Here is a 20,327-nt window from a genome sequence, read left to right as displayed (position 1 = left end):
CATACAGCATGATGAACATGCTTGTCTTTCAAGGTTAATGGTGGGTAGACATTGATCTAATATCTTGTTAAATTGTAAACATTTTATTACTTGTTCTTTCCGAAATGAACAATATAGTGAAGAGATTATCATTGCCAAGGTGGACAAGATGCTAACGCCGACCACAACAGCTTAAATTTTTGAGACCACTAGCCCTGCAGATGATGAAGAGAATGAAAAAACATAGGCCTGTGATGTGTGAAAAGAAATTATCCACACAGTTAAGGGAGCTGAAAATTTAATTGTGATGAGAAACTAGGATTCAATAGTAGGTAGTAGGAAAAGGAAGAGAAGGAAAAATAATAGAACATGGACTGGTGAAAAAGAATGAAAGTGAAACCACCTGTAAGAATTTTGTGCAGAATATAATCTTTTCATTGCAAACAGCTTGAAAATCATGAAAGAGAGTTGTGTGTGGAAATGACCTGGAGACACTGAAAAGTTTCAAATTGATGATATAAGGATAAGACACAGATTTTGGAACAAAACTGTAAACTGCAAGACATTTCCAGGGACACACAATTAATTGATTATGAACTGTAGATTAAAACTGAAGAAATTGAAAAAAGTTAGGAAATTAAGGAGATGGGACCAGGGCAAGTTCAAAGAACCAGAGGTGGCTGAGAACTTCAAAGTGAATGCAGGCAATGCCTGACAGAAACAGGAGAACGAAATACCACAGAAGACAAACAAGTATCTTTGAGAGATGAAATAATGACGGCAGCGGAGCATCAAATAGACATAAAGTCAATGCCATGTAGAAATATTTAGATAATACCTGATATATTAAGCTGATGAAAGGGGAAATTAACAAATGCAAGAAATGAGGGAAGCAAAAGGGAATACAGATGTTTAGAAATTGAGATTGACAGACTGTGCAAAATGGCTAAGTAGAAATAGCTACAGGACGAATACTATAAGACTATAGATGCTTGCGTAACTAGGTGAAAGACAAATTATGAATATATAGATTAGATTAGATTTGCTTTCATTCCAATTGATCCGCAGTGAGGAGGTCCTCCAGGATGTAGAACATGTCAGAAAAACAATAATACATTGCAAATATTTATAACTAAAACAAAGAAGTTAAGGTACCTTGCAAAGGTCCCAAGTGGAATGCTTGTCTTTTTTTCCCCATAGAGATCTTTGAGAAAAAAGAAGCAGCTGTGGGAATATCAGGAGTTCAAAAGGCAAATCAGTATTGGCCAAAGAATGTAAAGTTGAAAGGTAAGCAGAACATATTGATGAGCTAGAGGAGGATTATGCAAAATGTTTTTAGCAGAAACCCAGAAAAATTATTTACAATAGATATCTGTTACAACTTTTTGAAGTACTCTCCATGAACTCCTGTAAATTTTTCCATCCTTTGAAGCCACTTCAAAAATGTTTCAGTCCAAGTTTCTTTAGGGAAGACACTTGCTCTTGCTGTATGTCTTGAAAGGAGGATATAAGATGAGCACCAACAAAAGTAAAACAAGGGTAATGAAAGTACTCTAAGTAAACCATGCAAAGCAAAGGGAGTTTAATTAGGAAATGAGACGCTAAAAGCAGTAGACGAGTTTCACCATTTGGGCAGCAACATAACTGATGATGACCAAAGCAGAGAATATAATACATATGCTTGAGGTGGAAAAGCTTCTGTCTCATTAAAAAGCATCATCCATGTGAAACTCAGCTTGCCCTATTCCCACATGATATCCTGTGAACCAGGGATGGAGGGCAACAGGAAGATTACACACTATGTGCTTCAGCAGATAAGATGAACTACAGATAAGACAAAGTATAAATTTTCATCAAAGATCTATGATTTTACTGTAAGCTTGCCCCATAAGACAATCCCCAACTATCAACAGCCTGTAAATATAGTTTAGAATGGTGATCATCTGGATAATAATATGTGCACTGATTCAAGTAATGACCCTGAGTATATATGAAAGCATTGTATTGGCTATTCAGTTTTGCACACTTACTCACTCTGTACTACTAAACAATTGGTACAGTTGAACACATCATAAAGCAAATCCTCCTCCAGCATTGTTACAGTTTTGCCTGTAGAAGCATGTGCCGAGTAACAAACTCATATGTACAGCTAACGAGTGTTATTGTAGCTTCTGTTGTGTGTTCAAACAGTTTGTTCCGTAAGTATAATCAGTGTAAAATTTGTTAAGTGTGTGACTAATGATGGAACCAACAAACAGAAGGAAATACAAAGCAAGGTTGAATTTAAAGGTCATAAAATAGGCCAAAGAACTGTGCTACAGCAGGAGCTTTCAATATAACAAAGAATACGATAAGAATTGGCGAAAGAATGAAGATGCTATTAAAGAAATGCCAATGAGAAAGTGTTCTATGAGGATAGGAATAGCAGCTTACTGGCCAGATTAAGAAAATTGCATCGCATAATGGGTACAAGAACAGAGGCAGAATTGTTATGTTGTTACAAGAAATATGAGTGAGGCTTATGCACTGAAGTGGGCACAAGCCAGTCCAGAGCATGGCACAGTATTTAAAGCAACAGTAGGTTGGTGTAATCATTTGATGAACAGAAAAAATGCGGTAATATGGCAGAAAACAAAAATTGCACGGAAATTACTGAAAGATCTTTACCATAAAATTACAAGTTTTCACTAGTTTGTTATTCATATGAGCCAAAGATACAACTTTCCACTATCCTACATTGGAAATACAGATAAAACAGTGATGAACTTCGAAATGATGAACAATGGAACTGTGGAAACGAAAGGCATAAAAACTCTTCAAGTCAAAAGTATAGGTCATGCATGGCAGATAGAACAAAGTTACAACCTATGGCCATTTTCAAGTGGAACATCATTCCTCAAATAAAATTTTTACCACCTGTTTTTGTACATTTTCACGAAGAGAGATGGATGGACAAGACTTGTGGATGGAAAATGTGTGGTGAGGCGACCAGGTTCTCTATGAAATCAATCAAGTTCGTTGGTGTGGGATATGCTTTGCAGTCACATAACTGAAAAATACCGAAATCACATAGTATGAAGCAATACTAAGATTACTGTTATACCAGCTGGTTTGACTTCAGTGCTACAACCTTTAGATGTCTCTCTGAATAAACCATTCAAAGACCACATGTGTGACCAATGGAACACTTGGATGAGGAGTGGTAAAAATTTGTAGACGGAATGTGGAGCTATCAGACTGCATCACTTGATGTTTTTTGTGATTTCGTGATCAAATCACGGGAAAAGTGAAAGTGAAAACAGAGATAAAATCCTTTAAGAAGTATGGGATTTCCAATGCTATCGATGGCACATAGGATGATTTGTTATGGGATACCGACGACAAAGTGGAAATCTATTCACAAAGTGCAGAATGGGACCCATATGATGAGCTTCTCAACAACAAATGTGATGGTGTACTTGAGGAGCTGCTTACCTTAGATGATTCTTGTAAGGATTTTGCAATGTTTTAAATGCATTGGTAATTGATTTATTTCATAATGGTTCTAATTTATATAATTTTCAATCTATGTTTTATATCTGTCATATAAGATGACCCCAATTTTGGGTGCCTTGTTTTATGCTTCAACTATCATCTTATCAACCAAAATATATGGTATACTTAAATCCCAGGAAAGTGTTTGATGAAGAGCCCCACTGCAGAATGTTAATGAAGATCCAAATATAGATTAGATTCCCTGATATGTGAATGTCTCTAAGAATTCTTAAGTAATAGAACACAGGATGTTATCCTCATCATAGGCAAGGGTATCATCAGGAGTGCTCCAGGGTAGTGTGACAAGACTGCTCTTATTATCTCTATATACAAATGATGTGAAGGACAGAGTGAGCCGCAATTTGCAACTGTTTTCTGCTGACATTGTGGCGTACAGGGAAGGGTCACCGTTACATGATTGTAGGAGGATACAAGATAGATGGCAGCTTGGTCTAAATACACTCCTGGAAATTGAAATAAGAACACCGTGAATTCATTGTCCCAGGAAGGGGAAACTTTATTGACACATTCCTGGGGTCAGATACATCACATGATCACACTGACAGAACCACAGGCGCATAGACACAGGCAACAGAGCATGCACAATGTCGGCACTAGTACAGTGTATATCCACCTTTCGCAGCAATTCAGGCTGCCATTCTCCCATGGAGACGATCGTAGAGATGCTGGATGTAGTCCTGTGGAACGGCTTGCCATGCCATTTCCACCTGGCGCCTCAGTTGGACCAGCGTTCGTGCTGGACGTGCAGACCGCGTGAGACGACGCTTCATCCAGTCCCAAACATGCTCAATGGGGGACAGATCCGGAGATCTTGCTGGCCAGGGTAGTTGACTTACACCTTCTAGAGCACGTTGGGTGGCACGGGATACATGCGGACGTGCATTGTCCTGTTGGAACAGCAAGTTCCCTTGCCGGTCTAGGAATGGTAGAACGATGGGTTCGATGACGGTTTGGATGTACCGTGCACTATTCAGTGTCCCCTCGACGATCACCAGTGGTGTACGGCCAGTGTAGGAGATCGCTCCCCACACCATGATGCCGGGTGTTGGCCCTGTGTGCCTCGGTCGTATGCAGTCCTGATTGTGGCGCTCACCTGCATGGCGCCAAATACGCATACGACCATCATTGGCACCAAGGCAGAAGCGACTCTCATCGCTGAAGACGACACGTCTCCATTCGTCCCTCCATTCACGCCTGTCGCGACACCACTGGAGGCGGCCTGCACGATGTTGGGGCGTGAGCGGAAGACGGCCTAACGGTGTGCGGGACCGTAGCCCAGCTTCATGGAGACGGTTGCGAATGGTCCTCGCCGATACCCCAGGAGCAACAGTGTCCCTAATTTGCTGGGAAGTGGCGGTGCGGTCCCCTATGGCACTGCGTAGGATCCTATGGTCTTGGCGTGCATCCGTGCGTCGCTGCGGTCCGGTCCCAGGTCGACGGGCACGTGCACCTTCCGCCGACCACTGGCGACAACATCGATGTACTGTGGAGACCTCACGCCCCACGTGTTGAGCAATTCGGCGGTACGTCCACCCGGCCTCCCGCATGCCCACTATACGCCCTCGCTCAAAGTCCGTCAACTGCACATACGGTTCACGTCCACGCTGTCGCGGCATGCTACCAGTGTTAAAGACTGCAATGGAGCTCCGTATGCCACGGCAAACTGGCTGACACTGACGGCGGCGGTGCACAAATGCTGCGCAGCTAGCGCCATTCGAGGGCCAACACCGCGGTTCCTGGTGTGTCCGCTGTGCCGTGCGTGTGATCATTGCTTGTACAGCCCTCTCGCAGTGTCCGGAGCAAGTATGGTGGGTCTGACACACCGGTGTCAATGTGTTCTTTTTTCCATTTCCGGGAGTGTATGTTGAAAAATGTATCTAGGTGTAACACTGCAAAGCAATATGAAATGGAACAAGCATGTAAAGTTGGTTCTAGGGAAAGCAAATGGTCAACTTTAGCTTATTGGGAGAATATTAGGGAAGTGTAGCTCATCTATAAATGAGAGGATGCACAGAACATTAGAGGGACACATTCTTGATTACTGATTGCATGTGTAGGATCCCAACCAGGTCAGATTATAAAAAAGATTGTCACACTGAAAATGCAGCAAATTTTGGTAGCTACTTGATGATAAACTTTTCCCTTATATAGTGTTCCAAGTGTAACACTATGGCCACAGCTAAGATAGTCTGCGAGATTTAACACATTCGCATGTACGTCTAACAATTCACACATTTCTTACAGAAAGACTGACTACTATTTACAAAACCAAAAGCACTTTCTATACTCTTAGCAGAGGGGGCAAAACAGGATTACACACACACACACACAATGCCCATTATACACCATAAAGAAGTATATGAACCACAGCTCTACCTGTCTCAGTACAAATCAGTGTGTGTTGCCTCCAATGATGAACTACTGGTCATAAATCATCTTCAGAAAATGATATTTTTCATACTGCTGACACACACACACACACACACACACACACACACACACACACACACACATGGAAGTACATGAAACTAATCTAGTTTTCACAGCTATTAGTCCCTTCCTTGGATAGGTAAGAAGGATAGGTTGGGGAAGATCAAAAAGGAAAGGTAAGTCATCCAGAATCCAGGATGACAGGGACCTACCAGTCCCGAGGATTTTTGTTTACAGACATAGGTAAATATTTTCTTTGAAAAATAATATTGTAATCAAGCAAGTATAATCCTATAAGTAGCAGATAAGCAGTAGTTCATAAAATAAAGAATAATCACCTTCGGTCACTATAGTGATTTTACTTCAACACATGATGCATTTCAAGCCCTGTGGACTCATCTTCAGGTGCTCTGACAGTCTACATAAGTTTTTTATTCCAGATTTAGGTTAATTCTGGTCTATTTCCAGTTGTGGATACATGGTTTTGAAGCACAGTATGACTAGACATATTTATGTACATATGTACACTTTTCATTCTACACCACATTTTGTAAACACGAGTCAAAACAAAGTCCAGGAGTCAAAATGTATCGTACTTTGAAATAAAATCAATACTGTGAATGAAGAGAGTTGTTCTTCATTTTACGAAAGTCACACAGGCATTGCACTGGTACGTTAACACAAGTGAACGTTGCAAGCCAACACCCAGTGAGACACAAAAGCAAATCATCCTCATGCGTCAACAGCTGCAGAGCAAATGACGCAGCATGCTGTGGCGCGGTGGCGCGCAGCACTCCCGGCAGGCCAGAAGTGCAACATTTATCAGTTCCCCCTCCTCTGAGCAACGGCCGCTCGGCCAGCTGCAGCCCAGTTATCAACTTCCGGTCAGGGAGCAATACCGGGCGTGGTCCCTAGTAAAACTAGAGGGACCACGCTGCCTATGTCATGCCTGAGGCTAAGTCCGCTCTCTTAAGGTAGCCAAGTGCCTCGTCACTAGACAAAACACATCAGCTGTCAGGGAAGAAACACTGACAGCAATGGCTTAAATTAAAATACAGTTATCGAGTATCAGCGAGGAGGCAGCAGCCTTTTCCCAATTAGCAGGTCTGTTTCTAATTTACTTGATTGAATTTGGATAGTATAAGCAGGAATAGAATTAAATGGTACAGTGTAAGTTTATTCATAACACAGTATGCACGGTAACAAAAGACAAGAAATCACAGAAACTTAATATATACTTTGATTTATTCCACATCGAAAAGTTCACTTTTTTGATGGACTCTACAGAATACGGTGAGTGAATGAATGGAATTACTGAGTAATACGCTGTGACAGTACATAGTTATTGCAGTAACCGAGTAATTCATAAAACCAAACCAAGTAACAAATGTGGCTTCATTCCTAAACCTCTGCAAAATAATGCAAATAAGCCTCTCATGACCCACAAGTAACAAGACAAAAGAATCATACAGAAGGTGCAAAGTAAATAATACACAGACCAAATGATGTGACTGCACAAACTAAAAGAACATAGTGACAGTGTGTCAGCACTGCTCCGCGTGTACAAGGACGCAAGTTGCCGGTAGAGGGTGCAGCAGAGACCGTGCCATGTGCACACTTCCTACAGGTGGCCACTAGTGGCTGGCCCACACGGACACAGTTGGCAGTTGATTTAAGTACACACGTGTGGTGAAATTACACTCAGTACACTCTTACTCACACGCACTAGTAGCAGGATATAGCAAATTTCTTCCTCGTGAGAAGTGGGCGCAAGGACAATGGAGGGGATGCTGACGGTTCGACAAGAGATACATCCGTCGGATCCAGAGCGGCAGTAGCTGGGGCTGACACCAAGGCTGGAATGATGAGCCGGACTGACGCCTAGCATAGGACCGAATGTGCAGAGACGGGGGCACACCCGAGGGCAGTGGGACCGTGCAGTGTGTGACGACAGCACCGGGGAGGAGGGTGCCACCACCAACATTGACACCATTTCTGCATCCTCATCAGCAGGCATGACCCAGTGCAGAGGAGACGGGGCTGGGCTAACTCGCAACGATGGCTGAGGTGATGATGGTGACAGGGGGCGTGGTGGAGGTCGCCCGAATGGAACAGTCAGATGTGGCAATGGACCCGAGGCCGGAATAGACAAGCACCTGGCACCAGGAACCTGGAACCCCAGGGTGCCACACATGGAGGAGACAGCCACTGGGACGGGGATGCCTCCACAGCAAGCAATGGTGGGCATGAGCGGAGGGTGGTGGGGTGGGCTGCCGGTGACAGGGGCCACACCTGTGAACTGGTAGCTTCTGGCAGTGAGCAGGGATACAACTGATCAAAGTGGCATTCCACAAGCCCATTGGCTTGAAACTTGGAGCCACACAAGAGAACATGAAATTTCTGGAGAGCATAGAGCATCTCTGTCCACCTGAGAGTAATGCTGCTGAACTGGAGTGAGAGATTTAGAGGTGAATGCAACAGGTCCTTCAGAACCGTTGGCATATCAGTGCAATAAGACCGTGCCGAGGCTGTACTGTGAGGTGCCAGTCACCAAAATTAAGTGCTGGTCCAGAGAGAATGTAGCTACACAAGGGGCCGAGAGTAGTTTGGATTTCAACATTTGAAAAGCACATTCGCAATTAGGCCTCCAGTAAAAAGCTACATTCTTGAATAGCGAGACATGCAATGGATGGGCCAATGGGGCCACCTCTTGCAGGAATTTATGGTAATAGGCTATCTTCCCTAGGAAATCCTGAAGCTTCTGAGTGGACAAGGGGTGAGGAATAGATGTAACAGAAGAAATGTGGCCTGGAAGAGGGTGAACCTCATCCCACGAGACCTTGAATCCCAAACAAACAGTAGAAGGATGAAAAAAATGAGGTTTCATGAGGTTATACTGTAAGCCTGTGGACTGTAAGACACAATACAAAGTACGCAAATTTTTCAAGTGCTCGGCTGTTGAGCAGCCTGTGACAATAAGATCATCAGATAATTAATGCAACCTGCGACAGACACAGTCAATTGCTCTAAAAGTCATTGGAAAATACCCAAGGCACTAGCCACTCCAAAAGGAAAGAGCAAATATTAATAGAGACTAAAACGAGTATTCAAAACCAGAACTCGCCGAGACTCTTCATCACCGGAACCTGCAAATACCCTTCAGACAAATCAGTTTTAGAGATGTACTGGCCACCCAATATTTTCACCAACAGTTCCTCCTGGCATGGAAGAAGATATGTATCCATGATCGACTGCACATCGACAGTGTACTGAAGTCGCCACAGGGGTGATTTTTTCCTAACGGCTTCTGAACTACAACCAGCGGAGACAACCGTTCACCAGCCCTAACAGGTTGCATCACCCAGAGAGATTGAAGTCTGTCCATTTCTGATTTCACTTGATATTTCCAAGTGACAAGTATAGGAAGCACATGGTAGAAGTGAGGCTGAGCTGTTGATTTCAAAGAAATATGAGAGAAAAATTTGTAGCACACCTTATAGCTTCCAAAAACCAAGTCCAAACGCTTCTCACAAAGTGTTTACAATTGAGAAAACAGTACCTGATCAGACACTAGGTGAACTGCATCAGTGTTAGAAAATCCAAATGCCTGAAATGCATCCATCCCAAAAAAGTTCTCAACACTGACATCAACAACCACCTAAAATGTAATAGAACAAACCACTGCCTCGTATGAGGCAGATGCTGTAAACTGTCCCAACAGCGCAATTTTATGTTTGTTATTACTGACTAGCTTCTATGTGACTGGTGCCAAATACCGTGAGCCTAAACTTGCATAGGTTTGAAAATTCAACAATATCACTGCAGCATCTGTGTAGACTGTAGCCTGAGCACTTGGAAAAACACACTTCACTTGATAAACAACTTGGGAGAAGCCACAAGCATGGGAGTCACACAGTTTACGTCCATGTCCGTATCCTGAGCGACCTTCGGCAAACAACACATGTAGGCAATGTGGATTTGCTTCTAGCAAGCATTACAAGTAGCCCAGCACTTAGTGCGTGCCATCATTCTTGCTGGATGAAAGATAAAGAACGAGATGGAAACAGAGAATGCTGACACTGGTGATGTGGCAGTCACCGCTGCTTGAGCTAGCCTCAGTCTGCTAGCTGCTGGGCCCGCACGTTTACTGCCACCACTGCTGCTTCCTCGTGCAAGCTGTCGTCCTAGCGGATGCATCTTGTAACAGTACTGCCGCATCACTCCACACTTTAATTTGATTACCTGGCACCCAAAAAAACTTAAAAAAAGATTCCGCTATTTACAAAACTTCTGCCAACAGGGAATTTCCACAGAGTAAAGCCTTCTGGTGCATTTTCTTATCTGGACCTAAACAAATAGTTGCATTGCACACCATCGAGACATAAGAGTCATTATGGACATCAGTAACGAATTGACACTTACAGCTAAAGCCGTGAAGTGCAGCTGCCAAGGCTCTGTATGTCTGGCAAGGTTTCTTGTGGTGTCAGTAGAATTCAACTCGTGGCACTTAACATGCGTTCAATTGCAATGGTAGGTGGACAATAACAGTACGTCTTCAAAAGTATGAGCTGCTGGTTTTCATAAAGGGGCAAGCTGACACATTGACACACCTTTGGTGGAATCCACGAAAGGAATAAGGATATGCACAAATTTGAGTCTGTCCCACCGAAAGCCAAAACATACAGTCTGAGTCTGTTTTTGTAAGCTTCCCAATCCTCGGCTGAATCATCATACAGAGGAAAAATGGGTGGATAGACTGATGGAACAGTACCCTTTATGTTAATGGAAGCCAACAAAGTCATCAGTGCCAAAGTAAGCTGTTCAATCAGACCGAGCATCCAGAATGATAAGCCTGATAAAACTGTACCTAAAGACTGCACACGCGGGAACTATTCGAAACTTGTCTCCAATCATCTAGTAACCAACAATCTGAGTAGCACAAATATGGCTTTATTCACAAACCTCTGAACAATAATGGAAATAAGCCTCTTGTGACTCCAGATGTACCAAGTCAAAAGAATCACACAGAAGATGCCATATAAGCAATACACAGACTAAATGTTGTGAGCGGTACAAACTAAAAGAACATAATGTGAGTGAGTCACTGCTGCTCCGGACGTATACAGACCCGAGCTGCCAGCAGTTGGTGCAGTGGAGGCTGTGCCATGTACATACTTCCTACATACATTCTCTAGTGGCCGGTCCATGCTGATACAGTTACTGGTCAATTTAAGTACATATACACAGCAACATTACACTCAGAGCACTCGCACGCCCTAGCAGCAGGATACAGCAATTACATTTTTCTATTATTGCTTTCAGATCTGAAGATGACCATTTAACACAGATGATATCAGTAATATAAAAAAATCAAATTATTGGATGTTGGAAGAGAAATTATTGCAAGAAATATGGCAATTGCACTCATCCCTATATGCTAAGAGGATCATAGCAGTGCTATAAATCAGTACATGATGATGTAAATTAACATTATTGATCAAAAATACTGGATGCATATTTCGGAGTAATGGTGTTCAAATCACTATCTGGCCATTCAGATCTCAGTTCTCCAAGCTTTCTCTAAATAGATTAAGGTTAATTTCAAGACAATAATTTTCAGAAAGGACTTTTGTGACTTCCTCCCCCATTCTCTCCAATCCAAGTGAGATTTCCGTCTCAAAGGACTTCACAATTAACAGGAAACATTCATATTAAAGAAAAAAAATCACTTGCTGGTGAAGTACTGCTCTCCATACATGACTAAATGTATTAATTGAATGAACTGAGGTTGTGGCATGTATATTATTCTCTAATTACTCATAAACAATTTCTGCATGCAGCTCAAAACAACAGCCATTAATCTTGCATTTTTTATTGAAAACACAAATGACAACTACTTTATTCACATTATGTAATAGCTTTTTGTAATTGAAAGGAAAAACTTTTCTTTTTTCCTAGGCAATTCTAGATTGCAGTGAATACATTGTTCATTCTGTTGTTACACAGTGAAGAGATTCTCAAGAATGTGTAACATGTCAGAAAAAGAAAAATACATACATACAAAAGAGCTAAATCTCTTGGTTCTTTTCATAGATACTAAGTGAAATGGTCCTGAAGGATTTGGAGAAGTCACACTTTCTGAATGTATTTTCATTCACAATTTTACACAAAACTTATCAGATATTTTGTAAACATATACTTACTGAAATTCATTAGATAATTCCTAGACTATTATAGGGAAAAAATGATGGTGGTGGTTATTATGTTACTGTGCCTGCTTGCACAACTGCATAAAAACACTGTAGCAATCCCATATTACATAAAACCTATATTATGTGCTGTTGTTAGTAACATATACACCAGTCGGTTCTCCTAAGTAATATGGAAGTACCTTTGATGATATTTACTATGAAAGCTTGCTGAGTATAGATGTAGATAGTAACCAACCAAAGCAGCAGCAAATATAAATGTTTTACAACACAGTTGTTATTCTAACACAACAACATATAACTTATGAAATTATATTATGTATTATCTTCTTTTGTTAATAGTGTGTGTATATACAACAAAGACTATGAAGCAATATGGAGATATACTTACAGGTACTACCAAACTTTCACTGAAAACTTGAACATGACGCATTTCTTGGAGTCTGGCGAGTTGCTCTGGAGTAGCGTGCAACACCTTAATATCTCCCTCTGGTGTATGGATTAACTGTAAATTTTATTACCAAGATTACAAAAAAAAGCCATTGGAATGCTATTCTCTCATTGCCCTCACACAGCTTAAAACTGTACAGAAAAAACAATTAACCATTTTCATCAAAGATCTGTTAACAAAGGCTATGTTAACAAAAGCTGCCTGTCTGTTTCTCATGGTTAACTGTTAATCTAAAAATACCTTGTGCATCCACAGCAATTATGTTTATGATGAGACAGAGGAAAATTTTCAGACTTGTCTAAATAGATGCACATCCCGATTTTACTGAAATTCTGCCATAAATAAGAGAATTTCCCCCTTCCTATCACATTACAACACACAAAAGCAATTTTCATGTGGACTTTGCCTCCTGGTCTAGAGTTCAAAGTAGTGTACTCTGGTGCAAAGATATCAATCAAGCTCCCATGTAGACCAAAGTATGAAAATGGTAATCCCTTCCAATTCAAAAGGAAATTAAAAACATGCATCATTAGCCACATCCACAAAATACCTGATTATCTATACTCAAATATTAAATATTTCCATTAGATAAATGGCAATTAACGGTGTTCATTGCATAGCTGCATGACAAGTAGTAGTTTACTGTAAACAGGACTCTGTTGTTACAGTTATAGGTAGCTATTTTCTTTACAAATTATCAATGTAATTAAGTGAAAATCAAGTTACCAGCAGAAGAAATGTGCTAAGGACTGACAAGCCATGAACAGCTTTGTCTTGTCTCCAGCAGCCTGCACAAGCTACATCACACTTCCTTGCCAGTTTTCTTAGTCAGCAGATTGTAGAGGCGCCACCAAATGTCACTACCAAGAGAAAATACCTGACACAACATTACTGTCGACCACAGTAGCGCTACTACCCAGAGGGCACTGGTCATCGAGAGCATCCTCTGACAGGCCCACATCAAAATCTGGGTTATAAGGTGGCCCAGGGCCACCAGCCTGAGTACGAGTTGTGATGCAATCTGTGAAGTGCAAGCAAGTGTGCAGACAGTTTGGCTCAAGTTCTAACATCATGCACTGTTTGTCATAGGCTTGGGCTGGACTTGGCTTTGGACTTCTTCCAAAGAAGATTCTGAATAAATTTCTTTTTTTAATTAAACCACAGTAGCCCCATTTAGTTTAGTGTGTAACTCACAATTATAAAATGAATGGTCCACTTTATGGACACCTAAGCAAAGTACAAAATCCACGAAGTTCAAGGCAGGAACAAGGGACACTTTCTAGTGAAAATAGCATAGGTCCAACTGAGAGAAAAAAGGCTCTCTCTAGTAGATATAAGCTCTACAATGACTGAGGCCAACAAGAAGGATCCTGCCTTGAATGAAGCAGATGTAAAGTTGCACTTCATGTCAACAAATGCTCTATGGAGTATGACACACAACTGAACTGTGTGTGATGATTTCTGCTTGTATAACATACTGGATTATCTTTATCTGTTTACTATGTGTACAAACTTGTATATTCAGGAAAAGTAAAAAATGTACAATGAAAAACAATTATAATCATCTAATTATCTAAATTCAGAAAAACGATTGGTCAAGTGGCTAATAAACTGATGTTACTGTAATATGCAAAACACTTACATGTGATCTCTCAGGTTTTCTTCGTATGACTAATTAATCACTTACAACATGATGCAACTATGCCCAACATAAAAAAGAGGGAAGCGATTAGTACGAATTTACTTTAAACAGTATAAATCAAATAACGTTATTTTACAAGTGTTGTAATGACTGAACCAAAAGTGTTATTAGAGGTGTCTGTCAGTTTATGATTAATTAGTTGGTTATGAAACAAGCTCGAGTAATTTGTCGTATACTGATCAATTTAAATATTCTCTCTATGACAATGGTAATTTCTGTAAAGGGAAAAATTGGCTGTATTTTAAAAATTTTTGGCATACAATAGCTTACATGTAAAAGTAATTTGAGCACTAGGTTAAAGGTTTCCATCTAAAGAGAGAACGAGGTTGAACAATCATAAATTATTTTCTAGTATTACAACAGATAAGGAACTATATGTGGTACCTAGAATGTAAATCTATTTAATTTGACAACAAAAGAAAGCAGAAAATAAGTTCAAGTTTTAAATTTCACATTTTAAAAAATCATTCATGCAGAAGGATCATGCAGACAAACAACTATTTGATTGCCGCATAAACTCCCACTGGAGGACATAAAAATAGATACCTATAGTAGAGAAAATTAGCTGAAAGAGTCAAAAACTAGTCACCATGAATGGATGGAATCTCAACTGGGTCTTACTGAGAGTATGCCTCGACACTGAACCATACTTAGCTTGCATTTATCATGAACCTCTCACCCAGCAAAATGTCTCAAGCGAATGAAAAGCTGCAGGTGAATCCCGTCAATAAGATGGGTAAAAGAATAGACCTGCAACATTACAAACCAAAAGCCTTTTCCGAAAACTCCTGACAGTATTCTAAGAAGAACGTAGTAAGTTTCCTTGAAGGAGAAAAGCTTACTTCCATAAACCAACACAGATTTAAAAGGCATCACTCATGTGAAACTCAACTTGTCCTTTTCTGATACGATATACTATGAGCATGGATGAAGAGTGACACTGGGATTCCATATTCTTAGATTTACGGAAACTGTCACACACAGTGTCACACTACAGACAGTTATCAAAGGTTCAAGCTTACGGGACAAGTTCTCAGATATGTGAGTAGCTGAAACACTTTTACCTGGCATTGTCAGGAGTACCGCAGGAAAGTTTGATAGGATTACTCTTGTTCTCTGTATACATAAACAAACTCATGGCCAGAACAAGCAGCAACATGAAATAGTTTGCTGCAGATGATGTAATGTACATGAAAACATCCTCTTCGAGTGACGTGGAAGGATACAAGATGACTTGGATAGAATTTCTGTTTGGTGTGATGAATGGCTGCTTGTTGTAAATGTGTGAAAATGTAAGATCATTAAGATTGTTAGAAAAAATAATCCTGTAGTATTCAAATATAGTATTAGTGGAGGTGCTGCTCAACACAGACACACTGATTACATATCAAGGCATAACATTGAAAAGTGACATGAAATAGAATAAGCACACAAGGTCAAGGTCAATGTCAATTGTGGAAAGCAAATAGTCAACTTCAGTTTATTGAGAGAATTCTAGGAAAGTGTAGCTCATCTACAAAGGAGACAGCATACAGAACACTTGTGCCAACCATTTTTGAGTACCACTCGAATTTTTGGAATCCTGCCAGGTTGGATTAAATGAATACACCAAAGCAATTAAGAGTCATATTGCTAGATTTGTTACTGGTAGGTTTGATCAAAATGAAGTGTTGCAGAAATGCTCCACAAGCTCAAATGGGAATACCGGGGGGTGGAGGTTGGGGTGGGGGGGTGGTGTGGGGGCGGGGAGGGGTGGGGTGGGGGGGAGGGGTGAGAGGAAGATCATGTTCTGTTCACAAAACAGTGTTGAAAAAGTTTAAAGAACCAGCATTTGTGGCCGAATGCAGAACAATCCTGCTGCCCCCATCAGCGTTAGAATTGCAAAGACAAAATAAGAGAAATCAGGGGTCGTCTCACTCCATTTGTGAGCGTAAAGGGAAGGAAATGACTAACAGCACCTTATGGTGGCTTGTGGGGTATGTGTGAAAAAGCGAAATTCTGGAAATAAGAAGAGGTTGCTTATATAAATGTAAATAGTTTCAGAGGGGAGAATTCATAGGAAAAGTGGATTACCTAAAACAGACAGCAAATAGATTGCATCTAGCAAGTCTTGGACTTACATGTGAAGAATAAGGAGTAGTATTTTAAGGTTTTGGTGTGATATGACTGTTTTACGTTGTTGATACACTATTTGAAACATGGCCTGCAACAATATGTGCCAGGATTGAATCTTACAAATGACTAGGTATTGTGATGAAATGAATTTGGTATTAGGCCATTAGGTAATGGAATAATATTAAAAACTTTTACTTTTGTGTGTCTGTCCTGGATCTCCTCCCAAAGCCCTGGATTGATTTCAACCAACTTTGGTACAGAAACAGGTAGGAAACATGGCTATCAGCACTGTGGGTTTTATAGTCAAATAGATCCAAAAGCAGAGAAGACCACTTTCTTTTCCAGCCCCTTGCATGACAGGAATTTTGTGTGGAAACAGTATCGGCCTGCTTTACTTTTCAAGCTCCTGCATGACAGGTGTGTTGCGAGAATAGTATCGGTTTGTATTGCTGGGACCACATGTGCCAATGAGCATGACTGGGGACGGGTTGAAATGGTTAGAGGATGGGATGGGAGGGGAAAGGGGGTGGGGTGGGGGGGAGGAAATGGAAAGAGAGAGGAGAGGAGAGGAGAGGAGAGAGAGATGCATGAGGTAGATGGAAGGTGTAGAGGGAGGGGAGGATGATATGCTCAGAGAGAGGGGGTGAAGGAAATCAACAAAGAGAGGGGGAGGAGTAGATAGATAGATAGGTAGAGAGAGAGAGAGAGAGAGAGAGAGAGAGAGAGAGAGAGAGAGAGCGGAGATAAGACGGAAGTGGGAAGGAGAGGAGGGAGAGGAGGGAGAGGAGGAGGAGGTGGTGTGTTCAGTATAGGTGTCGAACACATACGTGGGTGAAGCTCCGGGCAAAAGGCTGCTATTAAATAAGAGAGACTAATGTAAGTGCCACATGGAAAAAAGAGTAGTAACAAACAGTTATGGTAGGCACAGGATACAGGTTAAACAATTATTTACTTTTTATGAAGGTCATCCCACATACCTGGATTTTGGGTAAAGGGGTAACACATTATTACAGTTGCCAACTCATTAGGCAACTCAAGATTGCCCCTTACACCTTACCCATTTTGCCTCTGTCCCTGTAATTTTGTTGTGTCAGGTACCGGTTGATCAGTCATCACAATTTGCTACCAGGTGTACCGGTATGAAATGAGCGTTTTTTTTGTGAAAATGAAACACTAACTTTGAATTGAAAAGTAAAAACATTTTATTCAAAGTACTGACCATTCCTTTCTAAACATTTTGACCACCTTTCTGGCAATTTGTGGACACCACGCATTCGTCTTTTGAAGCAAACCAATCAGACACCCAATTTTCAACTTCTTCGTAGGAATCGAAGTGTTCCTCAGCCAATGCGTGTCCCATTGATGAAAACAAATGGTAGTCGGAAGGGGCCAAGTCTGGTGAATACAGCTGGTGTGGTAGCACCTCCCAGTCAAGTGTTTTGATTGTATCCTGAACCAGTTTTGCTTTGTGTGCAGGTGCATTGTCGTGTAAAAAAATTACTTTGCCATGTCTTCTGGCCCACTCTGGTCTTTTTTTAATCAATGCATAGTTCAAATTGATCATTTGTTGTCTGTAGCGATTAGTATTCACAGTTTCACCGGGGTTTAGAAGCTCATGGTACACCACACCTTTCTGATCCCACCAAACACAGAGCATTGTCTTTTTGCCGAATCGATCTGGTTTTGCAGTCGATGTTGATGGTTGTCCCAGATTAACCCATGATTTTTCCCGTTTAGGATTCTTAAAATAAATCCATTTTTCATCGCCAGTAACAAGTCGATGCAAAATTGATTTTCTTTCATGTCTTTGAAGCAAAATTTGACAAATGGTTTTTCGGGTTTCCATCTGTCTTTCATTCAATTCATGTGGCACCCATTTTCCACACTTTTGGATTTTTCCCATAGCTTTCAAACGGTCAGAAATTGTTTGTTGTGCAACATTTAGCATTGCTGCCATTTGCTTCTGACTCAAAGTATCATCTTCATTCAATATTGCTTGCAATTCGGCGTCTTTGAACTTTTCGGTGGTCTTCCACGTTCTTCATTTCTTACATCAAAATCATTATTTCTGAACCGTTGAAACCATCTTTTGCATGTTGCTTCAGATAGAGCATGATCACCACATGCCTCGACAAGCATTCAATGTGACTCTACAGCACTTTTTTTCAAATGAAAACAAAAAATTAATGCTTTCCGCAAATCATCACTTTCTGGTACAAAATTCGACATTGTTAGCACGATGAAAACAAATGATGTTGTTTGTTCCATGACTTGATGTATACTAAATATCTTTGACAGATGTCATACCAACCAAACAAACAAAAAATTAAGGCTCGTTTACAACAAATGTTCCCTGTCGACACATTTGTATCTTAACGCTCATTTCATAACGGTACACCTGGTATTTCCGCATATTTGGATTCACTCACTGTAATTTACATATGGTTATGAGTGATAATGAAGAGCAATGTTCTGTGCATAGGATAGTTGTTAGGCCACGTAGACATTAGAAAATGAACTAAATATATATTATGTCTTAAAGTTTTTCAACAAACTTGCTTCTGACAGGAAGCTAGATAGAACATTACTCTGGCCAAGCATAAAAATTGGCTGCAGAAAAATGTCACAAAAAGAACAAACAGTGCAACATGTTAGTGACACTGAAACTTCTTCAGATGCTTTAGGTATGGATGCTTTCATCTGTCATGAAAGGGATATAAATGGAGAAGCAGATTTACTCATACAGATGATTTTAATAAAGAGGTGGTCTGTAAGGCTGTGGTAGACTACTACAATAGAGGATAGTGTCATATGACTACTAAATTCTGTGCAAAACTATAATATAAAATTGAGTATGAGGGCTCTGAAATGCCTGTTCCCCCCTTCTAAATAACACTGGTTTTAAAACCCAACAATGTGATAATGGATACAACTTTCTTATGGAATGAAGAGAAATTGCCACCCCAAGAGCTACATTTTTGCTGATTATGTATTTATTGCATAATGAGAACAATAGGCCTGTGGTTTATCTTTTGAGTTTCACAAGACCATATGTACAAATATATCTGACATGACTCGAACAGAAATAGTGGCCTGCAAATGTCTACAGACACTTTTTTATTGTGAATATCAGTGTTTTGGTTGATGGTGTTAGTGATGAAGAGTCTGTAACAGTTGCTAATATAATCCTTTAAGGTGTTAGGGAATGTTCTTGGTCATAGTAAGGGGCATCATACTTGTATATGTTCACTTCTTCCATTAACCTGTGGATGTAATTGGCTTGTTCACAGTTTGCAAATATGTAACAAATGGCATAAGTGCTTCACCAATTCTGACTTGCTGCCCTGAGCCATGATCATCGTTTCTGGAACACTGAGCTTCAGTACCCAATTATTTATCAGTACATGTGTTATTGTGTATGTCTGCTGGTTTGGGATAGTGATCATACCAGCATAGCAATGGTCAGAGGTCAGCGGTTTTCCATTTGGGTGTGGCTAAAATGTCCTAAAATATCCTTCCAATAATTTTCAAAGTTAGTAACTTACAGCAACCCCTGTAACAGCACATGATGTTAATTTAATCCAGATATTGCACACATGGCACACAGTTTTTAACATGAAGCTCTATGTCTTGTCTACACGTTCTCCAACAGTAATGTTCAGTTACTCTTGGATCCGTGGTTCTACACCCTGGATGAACAGACAACATGTTGTTTGCCCTTTGCACTTAGCAATGCTGTGACCTGCTATCCATACTACACCAATTTTTCAGTTACGTCCATTCGCATTACCATTACTATGTTTCTCACCAAGTTTGCAAACTACTTCAAAATCAAAATCCACCCAGTTTTAATGACCCGTGTAAATCTGCCTGAAGGATCCTTTAA

The 20,327-nt window shown here is 40.6% G+C and overlaps 1 protein-coding gene across 1 annotated transcript in view; it reads right to left on the bottom strand.

The window, feature by feature from the left end:
* LOC124605167 (protein BANP-like) overlaps window positions 1–20,327 on the bottom strand; it is a 194,381-nt gene that overhangs the window by 17,649 nt on the left and 156,405 nt on the right. Inside the window, exon 7 of the mRNA XM_047136663.1 lies at window positions 12,565–12,678. Coding sequence (XP_046992619.1) covers window positions 12,565–12,678 — 114 coding nt within the window. The remainder of the gene's footprint in view (window positions 1–12,564; window positions 12,679–20,327) is intronic.

The sequence above is a fragment of the Schistocerca americana genome, chromosome 1 (genome assembly GCF_021461395.2).
Source record: "Schistocerca americana isolate TAMUIC-IGC-003095 chromosome 1, iqSchAmer2.1, whole genome shotgun sequence".
NCBI classification, from domain to species: domain Eukaryota; kingdom Metazoa; phylum Arthropoda; class Insecta; order Orthoptera; family Acrididae; genus Schistocerca; species Schistocerca americana.
Note: the sequence above shows the minus strand (reverse complement) of the source record. Positions and strands in the feature narration are given on the sequence as shown.